Consider the following 18,367-nt stretch of genomic DNA (forward strand, 5'->3'; position numbering starts at 1 on the left):
TTTTGTGGTTGTAGTGGTTCTAAGTTTTTACAGCATGTGACTTCCTGCCCTAAAAGTATTGTTTTCAAGGTGGGATATTTTGGAAATAACTGTTACAGTGTTTTCCGAATCTCACTTCAGGTTAAGCAAATGCCATCTTAGTCTTTCTCCTTTTCCTCTTCACTTTCCCTGAGGCTGATCCTTCTTGTAGGAGTAGTTGTTCAGAGTTCCTGTGTTTATATGAAAGGGCATCATGCTCATCTGATGAGTTTTCAATCCTCTGGGAAAGAGAAAAGTAGAAATAGTAGGAGAGGTGTAAAATCTTTGGAGAGAGATGTAAAGACAGATTTTCTAACTGGCCAGTTGAAGTGGAGGAAATGCTCAAATAGAGGTGATTTTAGCCTTTTAACTTCCTGACAGTTCTTGGCAGTTTCAGCTGTATTTCTAGTAGAATGATGGGTTGGTCCTTGAAAAGATGAAAATCTCTTTAGAGAATAGCAGGGTATAAGACAGATATTGCCTTAATTGGCCAAATGGTGTCACTGAGTTTAGCTCTGGGACAGCATCAGACAGACTCAGGGACCGTAGATATCTGTAACAGAGACACCTACAGGGCTTTGACAGGAAGGCGGTTACATTTAAGCTTTGAGGTAAAAACTAGTGGAAGAATGATAGCAGGAGAAGGGAAGGGAATGCTCTACCTTTCCTTGGGCTGGTAATTTGATGCAACACGTCACAAAATTTTATGTGTAGAACTAATTAGCATAGACTTGGCATTGGTCCTTGCTGTTCACATTGAAAACTGGCTATAAAGTTGTAAATGGACATCTTGACGCCTTGCGGTTCCATTTTCAAGTTAAAGTGATACATATGACATTGAACTATGGTGAAAGTGTACAGTTACAGTTCTTTTTATTAGTGACATATGACATTGAACTATGGTGAAATTTACAGTTACAGTTCTTTTTATTAGATGAAAAGTTTGATCAGTTTTTCTTTTCACTACTTCCTATAGGTACTCAGGCAACCTACACCCGGCCAACAGTGAGCCCATCCTTAGGTCGAGTAGCCACAACCCCTGGAGCTGCAACCTATGTGAAAACTACCAGTGGGAGCATCATTACTGTAGTACCCAAATCATTAGCTACCTTGGGAGGCAAGATAATTAGCAGCAATATTGTTTCTGGTAGGTATGTCTAGAGTGTGTTAAAGATGATTAGCAGCAATATTGTTTCTGGTAGGTATGTCTAGAGTGTGTTAAAGATGATTAGCAGCAATATTGTTTCTGGTAGGTATGTCTAGAGTGTGTTAAAAGCACACTCTAAAATGGTGATTTTCATTTAGAAGAAAAGCCATGTTTGGGGGCTGGAGAGATGGCTCAGAGGTTAAGAGCACAGGCTGTTCTTCCAGAGGTTCTGAGTTCAATTCCCAGCAACCACATGGTGGCTCACAACCATCTGTAATGAGATCTAGTGCCCTCTTCTGGCACTCAGGCATACATATAGGCAGAACACTGTATACATAATAAATAAATAAATCTTTAAAAAGGCCATGTTTCTCTACAGCAGGACTTTATTAACACCAGATTTTGCTTCAAAATTTGACACTTTTCAGACCGTATATGTAGTGATTAAATATAGCTGTTGGTAAGTCTCAAGTTGGAAGAGCGTTTAGTTGTAAGTCACAGTGCAGAGCTATGATTTATGTTTGCATAGTGTTTTTCACTTAAAGAATAGTCTCACATTTGTCACCCCCTTTAGACTCTGTATAACGTGAGGTGTTGTGGCAGCTTTATAAGAGGAGACCTGAGGATTTAGAGGTAACATAGTGTCCAGTGCCTGCAGAGAGGACGGTGGAAGAGCTTGTATGTGCATCTGAATGTCTCAGTCATTAATACCACTTTAGCTTAGTGAACATCTTTGTTTCTGCACCATTTGTACCATTTGCTTTTTAGAAATATTTTACTGAGATAGTAGAACTGCCTCTGCCTATTTGTTGGTATGCTGTAACAGTACCTGGTTTTTATTGGCACATTAATCTTTACAGTATATGGGTTACAGATTCTGAAGTGGAATGTTAATGTGGCATTTGTTTTCATTGATTATTATTTTTAATTAAAATTATGTAAGTGATGTGATTAAGCAAGCCTTATGGATTTTGGCTGTCTACTATTTTTGTAGACAAGTCATGTTTTGTCTGCCCCAGGTGAGTTGTTCTAACTTTTAAAATGAGAGGAATAAAGTTCCTGGCAGTAATTTGATGTCGCTGATAACTCAGAGAATGGAAAAAAGCAGAACAGAGCATGGCGTTGGCACAGAGCTCTCTATTCAAAGCTGTTAATTTTGGCTCCACTCTTGAGTGTGAGTGAGAAAACCCAGTGCTTGCCAACCCGAGGAGGACGGGATCATTGTGCTGTAGCTTCTAAGTGGATATATAAGTAAAACAGTTAATACTCTAATGTATCACTTGATAGTGCCTTTCAACAGTATAAAGCTCTCACTCAAACACATTTCAGAGAGTTGACTTCTGTGGAAGGTAGCTTTTTATGACCCAGAGCAGCTTTCTTACTTGTGTCTGAGTTCATAGTACTGTATAGCTTGCGGGTGTGTCTAGATGTCAGGAGGTCTCTTTTGGGACCTTATTTATGGCATTGCTGCTCTCTACTAGATTAGATTGTACACACATCCTAGAAGCAGAGGTTTGATCTGATACCTATCTATCTGCACACACACACACACACACACACACACACACACACCATCTTTGTGTTCAAGAGGAAACTGTTCAAGGTTAGTTTGAAGTGAGTGGGTGGTTCCAGCATTGTAGGATATATTCACTTCGAGTTAAAACAGTCTAACTTGGTGGCAAGTACTTTTACCTAGTGAGCCATTTTTCTGGCTCCCATTTCACAATCTTTATTTTAAAAAAAATTAGTGCTTTTTTTACTTTATATTCTTGCTGTCCTATGACAGTGAGATTATATATAGTATAGTAATTAAAAAAAATCTCAGCATCAGCTGGTAGCCTGATTGAACAAATTTGAGTAATTTCTGCCCTCATTTATGAGCAGGTGGTGGGTTCTGATTCCTGTGTCCTCCATACAAAAGAATCATTTTTGATAAAATATTCTCAGACACTGAGCTGTAAGACTTTGAAACAAAAACAAAAAAAAAATCTTCCTCTAATTGTGGGAGAATTTAGAAAGGTACAAGCAAAATTAAGAATCTATAATGTTTTGTGTAATTTAAAATTCAATTTTTAATTAACAATTTAGATATTTTCCCATATCAGTAAATGTATTTTGATTACCCCATGGTTATGTAATATTCTCTTGTGTGCCATAATTTAATCATATTCTTACTATTGAGTGATTTAATTGTTTACAGATGTGGAATTTTTGGCTTTTAGATGTTTTTATTGTTTGGTTATTATAAATAATCCTGTGGTGGACATATATATTATTTGTGAAGCTCTTGCTTCCTTTGTATAACACCTTAGAAGGCAGGTTAAATTTTCCATGGTACCTTTTAGAAAAGTTGTATTTTCATTTTTATTGGAAGAAACAAATGGAAATCATGTTATTTATATGCATATGCATCACAAAACTTTTAGATTATATATATATTGTGAATGTTGTTGAATTTTGACTGTAGAAAAATGCTCCTTTTATGCAGAAGTTTGGCTCCTTCTGGGTTGAATTAATTGTCCTAACTCTCAGGGCATTTTGCAGGCCTGGGGCAAGACTTGGCCATGGCTCTTTATCTTCCCAGTGTCTAACAAGGAACTGTTGCTTGCGTGTTTTTTCTGCTTATTTATTGAATTAGTTTTGGGGAAAGCTGCATAAAATATTACACAGAAACCAAGGTAGAGTGGTTTAAAAATCTGTGGAGCTGGACTATGGTGGTGCAGGCCTTTAATCCCAGCGCTCAGGAGACAGTGAGTTTGAGGCCAACCTAGTCTACAAAGCAAGTTCCAGGACAGCCAGGGCTGTTATGCAGAGAAAACCTGTCTCGAAAAACCAAATCAAACAAACAAAAAGAGTCTGTGGATAGTAGGATCTAAGCCAATAAATTTAAGACAGCATTCCATAATATTCACACTCCACTCCCCACCCCCAGCCCTGGCTTCCAGCTGAGCACACCTCTCAGTGCCCCTATCCTCACCCCTTTCAGCCTCAGATTTTGAACCAGGCTTTTCCCAAGTTACTCAGGCTGACCTAGAACTTGTGATTCTTTGGCTTTAGTCTTCAGAGTATTGTAGGCTCATACCACCAAACCTGGCTGTAATAGTTTTGATTTGTTTCATAGTTTGTTGTTACTGTTGGAGACAGGATCTCACTGTGTATTCTAGGCTAGCCTCACACCAGCTATATGGCCTAACCTACAACTATATAGCCTGCAGTTCTTTTGCCTCTCCAGTTTAAGCATCCCATACACCCCCAAAGTAAAGATTTTTGGAATTCGTCATCATTATCGGAGAACCCATTGTGATCGTAATGTAATTGTTATTTGATTCCATTGTTTTTACCCTTAAGTATTGTCTCTGTTGGTAGTTCTCTGAAGTGCCAGAATCTGTATGTCGTGCTATGATATATAAACATGTACAGGATTCTGCTATGATATATAAACATGTACAGGATTTAGCATGTGCCAAAAAAAAATGGTAAATGGGTCGGGAGGTTGTGGGACACGCCCTTAATCCCAGCACTTTGGAGGGGGAGGCAGGTGAATCTCTGTGAGTTTGAGGCCAGCCTGGTCTGCAGAGTGAGTTCCAGGACAGCCAGGGCTGTTACACAGACACCCTATCTTAAAAAACAACAAAAAGATTTGAGACTGGAGAGATGGCTCAGAGGTTAAGTGCACTGGCTCTTAACCTCTTCCAGAGGACTCAGGTTTAATTCCCAGCATCCACATGGCTTTTCACACCTTTCTGTAACTCTAGTTCCAGGGAATCCATCACCCTCATACAGACATACATGCGGGCAAAACACCAGTGCACATGAAAAAGATTTATGTGCTTCATTTTTAATATCCACATAAGGCAGTTGTGGTGGCACATACCTTTAATCCCAGCACTTGGGAGGCAGAGGCAGGCAACCCTCCGACTTCAAGGCCAGCCTGATCTACAGAGTGAGAGTTCCAGGATAGCCAGGGCTACACAGAGAAACCCCTGCCTCAAAAAACTAGGAGAAAAAAAAGAATCCTAAATTGACTGCAGTGAAGCTCGGGTACCTGAATAGTTGCCGAGTGTGAGTGAGCAAGGTCCTGGAGTTGATTCCTGGAACTGCAAAAGAAACAAATCTTAAAAACCAAACTAAAGCAAAACAAGGTGCTAGCCCGCTTGTGCGGGTTCTGTTGTATTATGAGAACTGCAGATCCTCTACTGCAAAAGCCCAGCCATGGCCTTCTTTTCTTTTTGGATGTGTAACTTTTTTCGCATAGACTTCTCCGTAGGTCAGACATGTACACTGGAATTTCAGGCATTTAATACTGGTCATTCTAGAAAAGATTGATGTTCCAGACTAAAGCAATGTTATACTTGTTGTTTCCTCTTAGTCCTCCTCCTCCCATTTGGTATTATTGACACCCTCTCCCATCCCCCTTGTTAAACTGGTAGACTTGATTTATGACTGTCTCCTAAGTTGCAAAACCTTTATAAGGACTCAGTAGATGTTTTAGTACATGTAAATAAAACCAGTTGTTAAGCAAATTTTATCTTAAAACCAAAAGACCCTTATATTTTGGTGTTAATTTAAAAGCATAGTTTATGATTGTTTGAGATCATTTTTATAAACCCACTTTTCCATTACCAAATATTTGATAATTTCCCAGTGTCTAAAAAGGCCTACATATCATATGTGACAGATTAGAATTAATCAAGAGTTAAAGTTGCCTTAACTGAACGATGAGCAGCTTGGTTCCTGTGATTTATAGTGGCTCATGTATTAACAGTGTAGTTGAAGGAAGAAAACGATTTTTCCCATACGCCCAGATGAGGCTTTGGGTATTGAATATTCCTACACAACAGCAAGTATATTGTGAAGAATTATAACAGGATTGCCCCAGTGTAGCATATTGCTTCGTAATTCTTTAAACATTTTTTAGCTTTATTTTATGTGTATGAGTGTTTTGTCTGTGTGCCCGTGTGTGTGTGTGTGTGTTCATTTGTTCACCATGTATGTGCCTGGTGCCCGTGGAGGTCATAAGAGGGTATTGGATCCCTTGGACCTGGGCTGACCCATGGAGGTCATAAGAGGGTACTGGATCCCTTGGACCTGGAATTATGGATGGTAATGAGGCCCCGTGTGGGTGCTGGGAGCTGACCTCAGGTTCTTGGCAAGAACAGCATCTCCCAGGCCCCTTCTGAATAAATCTTAGAACTAGAACCCTATTATTCTTGGTGTAAAATTACTTCCTATAAATATGTTCGTTTGAAATTCTAGTAAGGAATGTTAGTATTTTTCCAGTGGAAAATAATATAGCTTTATGTAATATTTTTGCAAATAAGTTGTGTTTTTGTTGAGTGCCCATTCTGTATTTAAACATTCACTGCACAGGCCTGTAGAAAAGTAGAATCTGCCTGCTTCCTTAGGCACAGAAAATTTAAGGAGCAAAAGTAGAATTGGGCCTAATATGCTCAGTATGAGATCAGCACACTGAGGGAAAGAGGTAGATGGAGGAATCTTAAAATCTTTCGGAACTTCGGAAGCTCCACGCAGGAGTGTGGACCTAGTGGATCAGTGTGGGAACTTCGGAAGCTCCACGCAGGAGTGTGGACCTAGTGGATCAGTGTGGGAACTTCGGAAGCTCCACGCAGGAGTGTGGACCTAGTGGATCAGTGTGGGAACTTCGGAAGCTCCGCGCAGGAGTGTGGACCTAGTGGATCAGTGTGGGAACTTCGGAAGCTCCACGCAGGAGTGTGGACCTAGTGGATCAGTGTGGGAACTTCGGAAGCTCCACGCAGGAGTGTGGACCTAGTGGATCAGTGTGGGAACTTCGGAAGCTCCGCACAGGAGTGTGGACCTAGTGGATCAGTGTGGGAACTTCGGAAGCTCCACGCAGGAGTGTGGACCTAGTGGATCAGTGTGGGAACTTCGGAAGCTCCGCACAGGAGTGTGGACCTAGTGGATCAGTGTGGGAACTTCGGAAGCTCTGCACAGGAGTGTGGACCTAGTGGATCAGTGCTGGGAAGCCTCATAGTTTGTCGTCCGTTTGTGTTCCTGAACAGGAGGAACTAATATGGTTATGTAAGCTGCTATTTTTGTTGGTTGGTTTTGATATTTATTTTGGGGAATGGAGGTGCCGCGGTCAGAGGACAACTTGCAGGAGTTGGTTCTCTCCTTCTACCCTGTGGGCCTAAGGATTGAATTCAGTCATCAGGCGTGGTGAGCAAGTAGCTTTACCTGCTGTGCCACCCTGTTAGCCCGCACGTAGGGTTGTGACTTTCAAGAGGGAAGAGTGGGAGATTAGGAATACTCTTTAAAACCAAGTTAACCTGTTAGAGTCTTGGTGTAAAGGTTTAATTTAGGATGCTGGGTTTGGTGTAGAATATCAAAACTGGGAGATGGAGAAGCGTGAAACGGAGGAGCAGTAGTGAAGCAGAGGAGAGCAGTGTTGAGTGCGCTTGCGTGGCTGTTATGTTTAGAGCCGAGTTGCTGGTGAACCCTCAGCTACACACCGAGCCATCAGTGACATGAAAAGGTCATATTTTTTTTGGCAGGTACAGGGACTCAAGACAGGAATCCAAAGTCTGTACCTGGCCTTTAACTTGGACAGTTAGAATATAGAGCACAAATTTGATAGGTGGGAGAGAAGCAGATTCTAGAGGGAAGGACACTGTATTTCTGTCAGTAGAGTTACATATACACTTAGAAATTAGGTCTTTTATCTGTCTTATAGAAGATTCGGCTCATTATGCTGTTTTCAAACAACTATTATTTTGTTGTTTCTTTACCCTCTTGTGCCCCATCCCTGTCCTTCCCTTCTTCCCTTCTGCTTCCACTAGTAGCCCCCTTTCCACTTTGATGTCCCTTTTGCTCATTCGCCTTCCTTTTTTTTTTTTTTTTAAATGGTTTTTCAAGACAGGGTTCCCTGTAGTATTGGAGCCTGTCCTGGAACTCACTCTTGTAGATCAGGCTGTCTTCAAACTCACGGAGATCCACCTGCCTCTGCCTCTGAGTGCTGGGTTTAAAGCGTGCACCACCACTGCTCTCCTTCCTTTGCTGACACCTGTTGACCCTCACATTCCCTTATTTTCATGCGTAAAGGATCCAAATATGAGGGAGAGCGCGAGGTGCTTGTTTTCCTGAGGTTGAATTATCTCTCTTAGTATAATAAGAAAGTAGATCTTAATGGCTGAAAACAATTTGCCCTGGAAGTCTACTTCCTCCTTTCGGTCTCTAGAGCTGTGCACACTTAGATGCTCAAACTGACTGTCACTTGATCTGCGTATCTGTGTTCGCTTTTTCTTGTTTTTGGTTTTTCTAATGTAGAGTCTCATTCTAGTGCAAGCTGGTTTAAAACTCACAATCCTCCTGCCCTCACCTCTCAGATGCTGGGATTATACTTGACTACTACACACAACTGTTTTATGTCTTTCCATAAATCCTTTCTACAATTTATTGAATTTCTATATATGCCTCTAATGTTCCTTTTTTGAAGAGTTTTTCCATCATGCTGACCACATAAATTTAGTATTAGATTTGAGGGGAACACGTGTCATAAGATTTCTGCTTAATTTTAAACCAGTCAGGAAAGAGTGCTGATGGAGAAATGGACAGCGATAGTTGTAGACTTGGAATTTGGTGTAGGTCCTCAGATTTTCAGAAGAGGGTTGCTTTAAGACTCACTTCTTGCTGGGCTGTGGTGGTGCACGCCTTTAATCCCAGCACTTGGGAGGCAGAGGCAGAGGTAGGCAGGATAGATCTCTTTGAGTTTGAGGCCAGCTTGGTCTACATAGTGAATTCCAGCCCAGCTATGGCTACATAGTTAAACTGTCTTAGAAACCTTTAAAAAAAAAAGTTAATTCTTAATATTTATTATTCTGGGGTGATTTAGAATTTACTATTCCAAGCCTTCATTTTTGTCCTTAGGATCACACGCACATCACCTAACGATGACATTATGTAGTCTTGTATTACTTGTATACATCATGAATAGGAACAGCCAAGTATCACTAGTCCTTAACTCAGGCCTCCTTTTCTTCCCACTCTCTAAGGAACGACTACCAAAATCACTACAATCCCAATGACTTCCAAGCCCAATGTGATTGTTGTTCAAAAGACCACAGGAAAAGGAACGACCATTCAAGGCCTCCCTGGCAAAAACGTTGTCACAACATTGCTAAATGCTGGAGTAAGTAAGACCTTGAACACACTCAGTAGTCCAATAAACATTTTTTAAAAAAAATAATTTATTTTTATTTTATGTACATTGGTGTGTTGCCTACATGTATGTCTGTGTGAGGGTATTGGATCCCCTGGAACCAGAGTTACAGAGAGTTATGAGCTGCTCTGTGGGTGCTGGGAATTGAACCTGGGTCCCATGGAAGAGCAGCCAGTGCTCTTAACCTCTGAGCCATTCCTCCATCACTCCACTAAATATTTTTTTTTAAATATTTATTTATTTTGTATACAATATTCTGTCTGTGTGTATGACTGCAGGCCAGAAGAGGGCACCAGATCTCATTCCAGATGGTTGTGAGCCACCATGTGGTTGCTGGGAATTGAACTCAGGACCTTTGGAAGAGCAGGCAATGCTCTTAACCTCTGAGCCATCTCTCCAGCTCCCTCCACTAAATATTTTAAAGGCCATCCAATGTCAGAACCCCATAGTGGGTGGACCAGCTTGAGTCTCTAGTGCTGTGATAGAATCACCTCTATCTGTCTTCTGATGCCATTTTCACAGTAGTCTGAAAGCATGTTGTTCATAACTGCTCATAGCGAAGGTGGCTTGTGACCATGGCTTGCGTGCTCAGTTTCATGCTTAACTGCAGGGAGACTTGGAACAATTTTATTCCTGCTTATGGCCAGTAGATTAGTGTTTGATTTACTCTGGACAAACAGAAATATTTGAGTTTAAGATAAAATTGATAGATGGGGATTTGTTGCGTTTTTCCCATTTTAAACTCTGAAGGCAGTTGTCAAGAGGTTGGACTTAGACACATTTAGGCTTTGTTGTCTCGCTGTTCTTTGACTTTGGGTGGCTTATTAGCCACTGCAATCTTTTATTTCTTCATGTCTACAGTGGGGTGATGATGGGTGTTTTGAAAGTGCTTAGAACAGTGTCTAACAACACATGGGAAGTTCTCAGTCACTGGCTTCTTACTGTTGTTGGTATTTAAGCACTCAGGCTCAGAAGCATCTTTACCTTTTCTGACCTCACTAGAAGTCGATCCTAAAAGCTTATGCACCACATCTTTTGTAATGTTGAAAATGGTCCGCATTAGGCCTTTTTGAATTTACATAGCAATTCAGTAGGAAAGCCAGGATTCTGTAGTATTTGAATTTATAAGACAAAAAAGGGTATAGCCATGTGGTAGTGATGTACACCTGTAATCCCAGCACTTGGGAGGCAGAGGCAGGCAGATCTCTGTGAGATCCAGGACAGCCAGAGCTGTTACCAGAGAAACCCTGTCTTGAAACTGCCTCCCTCCCGCAGGGTATTTTGTCTGCTATTGGAGATCTAAGAGTCATGTCTGAATTTTGTCTAGTAGATACTGAGCAGTAATTTGGCAGGAAATGCCAGTAAGTAAGTGTATCGGTCTATGGGACCTTTGTCATCAGCACACGGAGCACACAGCACATGCTCCTACTCCCCACCTGCATCCAATGCAGGCCCACTTACATCAGAGGAGCGTTCCCACATGACATCCTGCAAGCTGCACGTGGGTTCTATGTGGGTCACCGTGCACCGTGCTTGGACAGGCTGCATACTTGCAAACTAGTGGCCATTGGAGGAAAAATCACAGCTCTTTCTGGGAACACTGCTGCAGTCAGGATGTGAGCTGAAATAAGACACATTGTTTCCTTTAGATAATTGTAGCTGATAGTTAGGTTTATAATTCTTAGGCCCAGATGTAGATATGAGTTCTGAATGGCTACTCTTTAGACAGCTCACCGGTTGCTTTCAGCTTACCACCTGCTAAGTTTGAAAGCTACACATCTATGATGATGATAGCTAAAATTAAAAAACTGCTACTGTGAAAACTGCTAACTTTTATGAAATTTAATTTGAAAATTATAAAATAAAACTGTGCTGATATTAAAACTGTGACCAGAAACTGGTACTTCAGAAGAAAACAAAGGGCTGAGGGTAAGGATTAGTGGTAGAGCATTTACCTAGCATCTCTGAAGCCCTGGGTTCAGGCTCTAGCAGCACATGCGCACACACACACACACACACACACACACACACACGCACACACAGAAAGAGAGACAGACAGAATAAAGCAGGTGAAAATTCAGAAGACGGTGAAAGGTTAATGGGCTTGAATCTGTAATAGACTAAAGTGGTATTCATACGTACTGGTAAGACATGAGAAGTGCTGTAAGTTTCTTCCCCCTTCCCTCCATGGAGCCTTGGAAAGAATGTCAATATCGTTTGTCTTTCTATCTCTCCATAGTTCTTTCTACAGCATCCTGCTCTGTGCTCCTTATTTGTCTGTGTATGTTTATCTGTGGTATACTGCACCATTTTTTTGTTACATAAATAATTCACTTCAGGTTATTAAAAAGTAAAAATTAGTGTGGGAGATGACTTACAGTTTCAACTCTCAGATATAACAGTTGTTAAGGTTTTAGTGTATGTTCTTCCAGAAATTTCTGTTTTAATATAGGTATTCTATGAGTAGGGCAGTATAAGTTCTTAGATGTTCTCAGATGTGGTGATTTTTAAAAACTTACCTAATTTTTTTTTTTCCCTTCTGGCTAGAAAGTTGGTCAGATGACTTACAATATTTAACTAAGTCCAGGATTTTTTAATCACTTTTGTGTACTTTGTTGCATAATCTACAGTCCTTTTCCCATCCTGGCAAAATCTTTCTGTCCTTTTTCAGTAAAATGGCAGTTGTTTGTTTTAATAATTTAAATGCATATAAATCTACTGAATAATGATTGGCTTCAATCTAGGGAGAAAAGACTCTGCAGACAGTGCCAGCTGGAGCAAAACCAGCTATCATTACTGCCACAAGACCCATCACCAAGATGATTGTAACACAGCCCAAAGGACTAGGTTCCACAGTCCAGCCAGCAGCTAAAATCATCCCCACAAAAATTGTCTATGGACAACAAGGAAAAACGCAGGTATGTTGTAAGATGTGGTAACCTTTTGAATATTTAAAATTCTCAGGTAGAAATTTTCTTTCCTTTTCTCCAGAAAATCAGAGTTTTATTCTGTGTACTCACATTGGGAACTCCAGCTCTAGAGGATTCAAAACCCTCTTCTGGCCCCTGAGGGCATCCATATACATACACAGACACACAAAAAAATAAAAAGAACCATATCTGTTGCAGTTTAGCATGTCCCATTTAAAATATTGTGCATAGCTTAGCTTCTTGTTCATCTGTGGAGTGAAATAGTCTTTGGTAAGCAATACCGGACCCAAAACCTAATAATAAATATGCATGATGATAATTTCTTTATCTGGAAATGGCCTACAAGTTTAGCTTCTGTTGTTCTTTGTTTCTTTTTGAAATTTCGTTCTAGCCAAAGCTGTCTTGGACTTAGTGACAGTCTTCTAGCCCGTCCCGAGTGCTGGGGTAATAGACATAAAGCACTGTGCCTGGCTAGTTTAGTATTTAAATGGTGCTCTGACATTTCATCTGGGCATGTTTCTGATTTTCTTCTAGGTTCTCATTAAACCCAAACCAGTGACATTTCAAGCTACAGTTGTTAGTGAACAAACAAGGCAGCTGGTAACAGAAACATTACAGCAAGCATCCAGGGTCGCAGAGGCCGGTAATTCATCTGCTCAGGAAGGAAAAGAAGAACCACAGGGTTACACAGACAGTAGTTCCTCTTCCACGGAGTCCTCCCAGAGTTCCCAAGGTAAGACTTATTGTACTTCTGATTGCACAAACCCTGATAACACTGTGCCTCAGTTTCCTCTAGGGACTCCAGACCAAACTTGTATGCTCGTAGTTCTTTTGATTTGATTTGATTTTGCCTGTTTAATAAGTGAGTTGATGTTTCATTTTGATATAGCTTACCATTCTTACCTCGTGTCAAATGTTTATCAAATTGTTGATAGATTAAAGGTGATGTTTTTATCAGGTAGGTAGTATTGATCTGGGCAGAGCTGTAGTTTCCAGATGGTAATGTTTATGTTCTACTCTTTGGTTTGGGTAAGTAGAAGAAGTATATAAGAAAGGAATATGCTTTTAGAATTGATTATTGCTGAACCTTGAGAAAGAGTCAGGGTGGCCAGAGGTGAGCAGTAGGTGGGTAGCTGTGCATCCTGTTTGTATGGAGTCCTAGTTTATGTTTGTTATTCTGCCTAATTATGAGTAACATTTCCTTTAACCCTCAAAGTTATTAGAAACTGAATATCACAGTAGGAGATAATTTTCAGTATTACCATCATTATGACGTTTATCTAGGAAGTCTCTACTCTGAAGCTCTGAGACATTGTCTTCTGTTCATATGACTCAATTATCCTGACTGCCCTTATTGGGTGCTACAAACTGAGGATCCTGTCTGAAATACTTGGGATAACAAGTGTCTTGATTTCAGATTTTGTATTTGTGTGTTAGTGTTTGTGTATGCGTGTGTGTGCATGCATGCATGAGAGAGAGAGTGGAGAGATCTTACAGATGGGATTCGAGTCTAAACATGATATTCATATATGTTTCCTATAAACCTTATACACTTAGTCAGAGGGTAAGTTTCCAGGTTTTTGTCCTGCACATGTTCTGACTGACCGTCATGTGAGGTCGGGTGTGGGATTTTCTGCTGGTCGTGTCACTTAGCTCAGAAAGTTTCAGTTCATGGAGCATTTTGGATTAGAGTTTTTCTGCTTATGTTTATGTCTGTGCTTATACACTCTTTTTTTCCTCCTAGTCCTTGTTCCTCTCTTCCTCTGCATCAGCCTTGCTGGCATGCCTGCTGCTTTTTTATTTTTTTAAACACTGTTAGAAAGCACATTTTTTTGATATCATACCCTTCGTTATTTTTAATTCTTTAACGATGCCTTCATATTTGTTTTACATAGTTTGATGTTTGTTGAAAATTATTTGTTGGTTTGTACTATGCACTAAGAACTGTGTTAGACCCTATAAATGTTGAGTAAAATACAGTTCTTGCCTCATTCCTGCTCCTACCTTAGAGAAAAGGTTCCACACAGCCCAACCTGCCTTTCCTCTCTGTAGTGACCTTGGCCTTGTGCTCCTCCAGCTTTTGTTTTCCTAGTGCTGGACGGACAGGGGTACCACCACACCAGGAGATTTAAAAAGATTTACCTACAATTGCAGCATACACGTTTTTGTTAGTGACGAACAAAATTATTCCGAAGGCTATAAGTCCACACTCCAAGAAAATGAGAAACGTTCATTCACAAAACAAGTCGACTTTAAGATGATCTTTGAAAGCTTGTTAATTACAGAAGAAGCTGCTGATTTCAGTAAACACCACAACACCGATTTTAGAAAGTAGATAGTTTTCTTCAGCCTGTCATCAGGGATTATAATAACTTGCAACGTCCTTTACTGATATCTGTTTTATCTTCCTGCTGAGTGTGAATCTGTATGTAAACTAGTTATGTGTAGCTCTTATTACCACTGATTTCTATTTACTTATATTTTGTTTTGTTTGCTTGATTGGAGGCTTTATTTTTTTTTTTTAATTTATTCTATATGTGTATGAGTGTTTTGCCTGCATGTATGTTTATGTACTGATGTGCCTGCCTGGTTCTGGAAGAGGTCAGAATAGAGCATTCATTCTTCAGGGACTAGAGTTATACACAGTTGTGAGCAGCCAGTGTTCTTAACCACTGAGCTATCTCTCCAGTTTTTGTTTTTTTTTTTTGTATTTTATTTTTTGGTTCTGAGGATGAAACCTATAGCCTTATACCTGGCTAAACATATGCTCTCCCAGTGAACAATATCCACACCATTGCATTACTGCTTCTGTCTCTAGTTTCTTTTCTGTTGTGTCCATTGCATGTGTGTACAATTTTAAAGTTTTCTTTCAGCCAGTTGAGAGTAGTTATAGGTACCAAATCCTTTTACCTCTAAATTACATTTTTAGGTCTCTGTTTGTTATAGGCTATCCTTTTTGCTACTAAATCACCATTATCAAAGTCAAGAAATTTAATGTCATTAATAGTACTATTATCTAATTTATAATTCATGTTGCCATACTACCAGTTGCTAAGTGATGCTCCTATGGTGCGTCTCCTAGTCACGTCCAGCCAGGGTCACACATTATGCTCCGCTGTATTGCATGCAGCCATCCTCTTCCGTTTGCCCCTCTTCTTGTCACTGTGTGACCCTGATTAGTCATTTGCCACACTGATAAGATGAACACTTGGTTAGGACGCCTGCTTCTGGTTTTCCCCACTGTGAAGTTAGCGCATCCCTCTCTGGGAGGAGTTACTCTGAGGCTGTACCCACAGGGTTCCTCATTAATCACTTATCCACAGATGTAACATCTGTAGATGATTCTTTAAAGTTCATTATTCTTTGTTCTATTCTAAGGAAGAATCAGTCTTTTTTTTTTTCTTTTTTCTTTTTTGCTTCAAAAGTCCTAAGGTTCCTTCTTAGTATATCCACCCCCACAAGGAGACATCTCAGCCCCATAGCTGAATCCTGAACGGTGTCTTCATAGGTAGGGTAGACACCATGGACGTCCTCCTGATGTGAGACTTGACCACCCTGGCAGGGCTCATCATACCACATTATGCTTCTGATACTTCTTTTTAAATGTTAATCACTTTGTTTTGTACTTTTATTATTTCCTTCTCTGTTATTGTCTCAAGGATAATAATAGCCAGGGAATGAGTAAGCTTCATGCTTATAAACTCATTTTAATTCCCTCATTCCAAACCATTGTATCCCCTTTGCAGTTTCTCCTAACCTTGCAGGAGCTCTTGACTGTTGCTTGGATACCAACAGACAGTGAGTTAACCAAGACTCTTAGATCAGAGACACTTTTGCCTAGGTCACTCACTGGAAATCAGACCATATATTTTTGTTTTCAGTGCTTTTTTCCCATTCCTAAACATTTCTTCTGTTTTTTCTTTCTTATATTTATAAAGGATATCCTTACTGGTTTCCAGATTTTTAAAAAGTACTGGTTTGTTCATTTATATCCAGTTTTATCTCTAAAGGTTTTTTTCTTTCTTTTTTTGGGGTGTGTGTGTGTTTGTTTTTTGTTTTTTAAGACAAGGTTTCTTTATGTACCCCTAGCTGTCCTGGAAGTTGCTTTATAGACCAAACTGACATGAGAGATCTCTATGCCTCTCTCTCCCGATTGCTGGGATTAAAGGTGTGCACCACCACCGTCCATCTAAAAGGTTTTAAAGTGGATTAAATGCAAGATTATATTAAGCAAACCAGAAGAAAACAGGGAGATGAATTCAGAGTTGAGAATTCAGAGTTGAGAAGGAACTGGGCATGAGGCAGAATAAGTGTCATAAAGACATTGTTTTACGTCAGAACTCAGTCCCTGGAGAGCCATCATCTTAGGGATTTAGAGTGAAGACAATTTAAAAAAAACGCCCCCCTCCCCGCCCAGAACTTCATTAGCTAATTTATTTGGTAATTTATATTGTTAAGGATGAAAACTAGGATATATAATTACATAATATAAAATGTTTCCCAGTGTTTTTGACAACAGAACCCTCTTTTGCAGAAAATTTGTGGAATTGATGTTCTCTAGAACATTGGGGTAATACTTCAGAGGGAAGGTTTATATTGTCACATAGAAGGAATATAGACCAACTTGGGCTTAGCTTAGAAGAGCTGGCTTAGGGAGGTAAACATCTGGTAATCATTTTCTGTGAGGAAGGATTGGGGGGGATAGATTAGTTGGGAGTAGTCTGGGAACCGTTAGTCATGTTGCAATCTGTGATATAGATGAAGGAAGTGTTTGGGTCTCTGTGGGTAAGTGGAGAGACAATAGTACTATTGTAGAAACCACAGGGAGATCTTTATATCACAGCAGCACAAGAGAAATGAAGGAACTGTTAGAGAGCCGTGGGTCCTGTGGGACTGTAGGGTGAATGGATGGTAACATTGACCTTTAAGTCCCTTCTGACCGAGAGGTCTTGAGACTATGGAAGTGTGATATAGACAGTTTATGACAAAGGCATAGAGATGCCTGGGTTTGCCTTTGAATGTAACACTAAAGTATGTATTTCTGGTACCTAACATAGAAGACATTCAATAAATAATTGTTATAACATGTAAGGGAAATCCGCAGCAGGCCACCATCCTTGAGAAGTATGGAGGGCTAGTTCTAGGCATGCCAGTACCACATTGTCATGTTAAAGTGTCGGAAGGCTGGACACCTGAGTGCACATTGCAGAAACAAGTAGTAGCAGTCAGATCAGCCTCCAAGTGTCCTGTGATCAAATCATCACTAGGTCTGAGCCTAAGCCAAAAGAGCACAAGAGGGGGAGACTGTGAAGGGTTTTCTCCTAGGGTCACATTCTCATTTTGTATCGTAATGGTTGGGGTTGTTCCATGTAGACAGAAAGAGATGGCACAGTCTCCCAGTCCCTATGGAATGGTTGTATTTGAGGAGATGTTACGTGGTTAGCACTCCTGTATAGAAATTTGTTACTTTTTCTATCTTTTCCACCGTATTTTTACACTGTCCCTACTTTCAATATTCAGTGTATCTCAGAGTTGGGTTGAAGAGACTCTCTTTGCCTATATCACCAATGAGAAGACAGAAACCCAGACTAGTCTGAAACTATATGGCTCAGATTATATGACATCCAATTGATGTTCCTCCTGGGTGCTCAGATTATAGGCTTGTAGGCACATTATTCTGTCCTGCCTGCCAGCTCCCAAATAACCACACCGAGACTTCTTATTAACTAGGAAAGCTTCGCTGATACCTTAGGCTTGTTACTAATTAGCTCATGCAACTTAAATTAGCCCATATTTATCAGTTTACGTGTTGGCACATAACTCATGACATTTACCTCTGCCCTAGTCTAGAACTAGACTTTCATAGTTTTCAAGGAGCCAGAGTGCTCTCTGTCTGGCCCTCCCACCTGGACCTCTGCCTGCTTAGCCATTGGCCATTTAGCTGTTCATTAAACCAATGAGAACAACATATCTTCACAGTGTACCAAAAGATTGTTCCACAACATTTGCCCCTTTTTGTCTAATTATAAAAAGGAAGGTTTTAACTTTAACATAGTAAAACTTTATACAACAAAA

General features: G+C 40.2%; 1 protein-coding gene across 11 annotated transcripts in view; it reads left to right on the plus strand.

The window, feature by feature from the left end:
• The window catches only part of LOC121448027 (BRCA2-interacting transcriptional repressor EMSY), a 69,149-nt gene that overhangs the window by 33,515 nt on the left and 17,267 nt on the right, over positions 1-18,367 (plus strand). For all 11 annotated transcript variants that reach the window (XM_041651594.1, XM_041651668.1, XM_041651603.1 and 8 more), the window contains 4 exons: positions 995-1,165; positions 9,196-9,332; positions 12,107-12,280; positions 12,827-13,025. In XM_041651594.1, coding sequence (XP_041507528.1) covers positions 995-1,165; positions 9,196-9,332; positions 12,107-12,280; positions 12,827-13,025 — 681 coding nt within the window. The remainder of the gene's footprint in view (positions 1-994; positions 1,166-9,195; positions 9,333-12,106; positions 12,281-12,826; positions 13,026-18,367) is intronic.

This window comes from Microtus oregoni, unplaced genomic scaffold (genome assembly GCF_018167655.1).
Source record: "Microtus oregoni isolate MIOR12 unplaced genomic scaffold, Mior012 000000F_ref0000247, whole genome shotgun sequence".
Classification (NCBI taxonomy): domain Eukaryota; kingdom Metazoa; phylum Chordata; class Mammalia; order Rodentia; family Cricetidae; genus Microtus; species Microtus oregoni.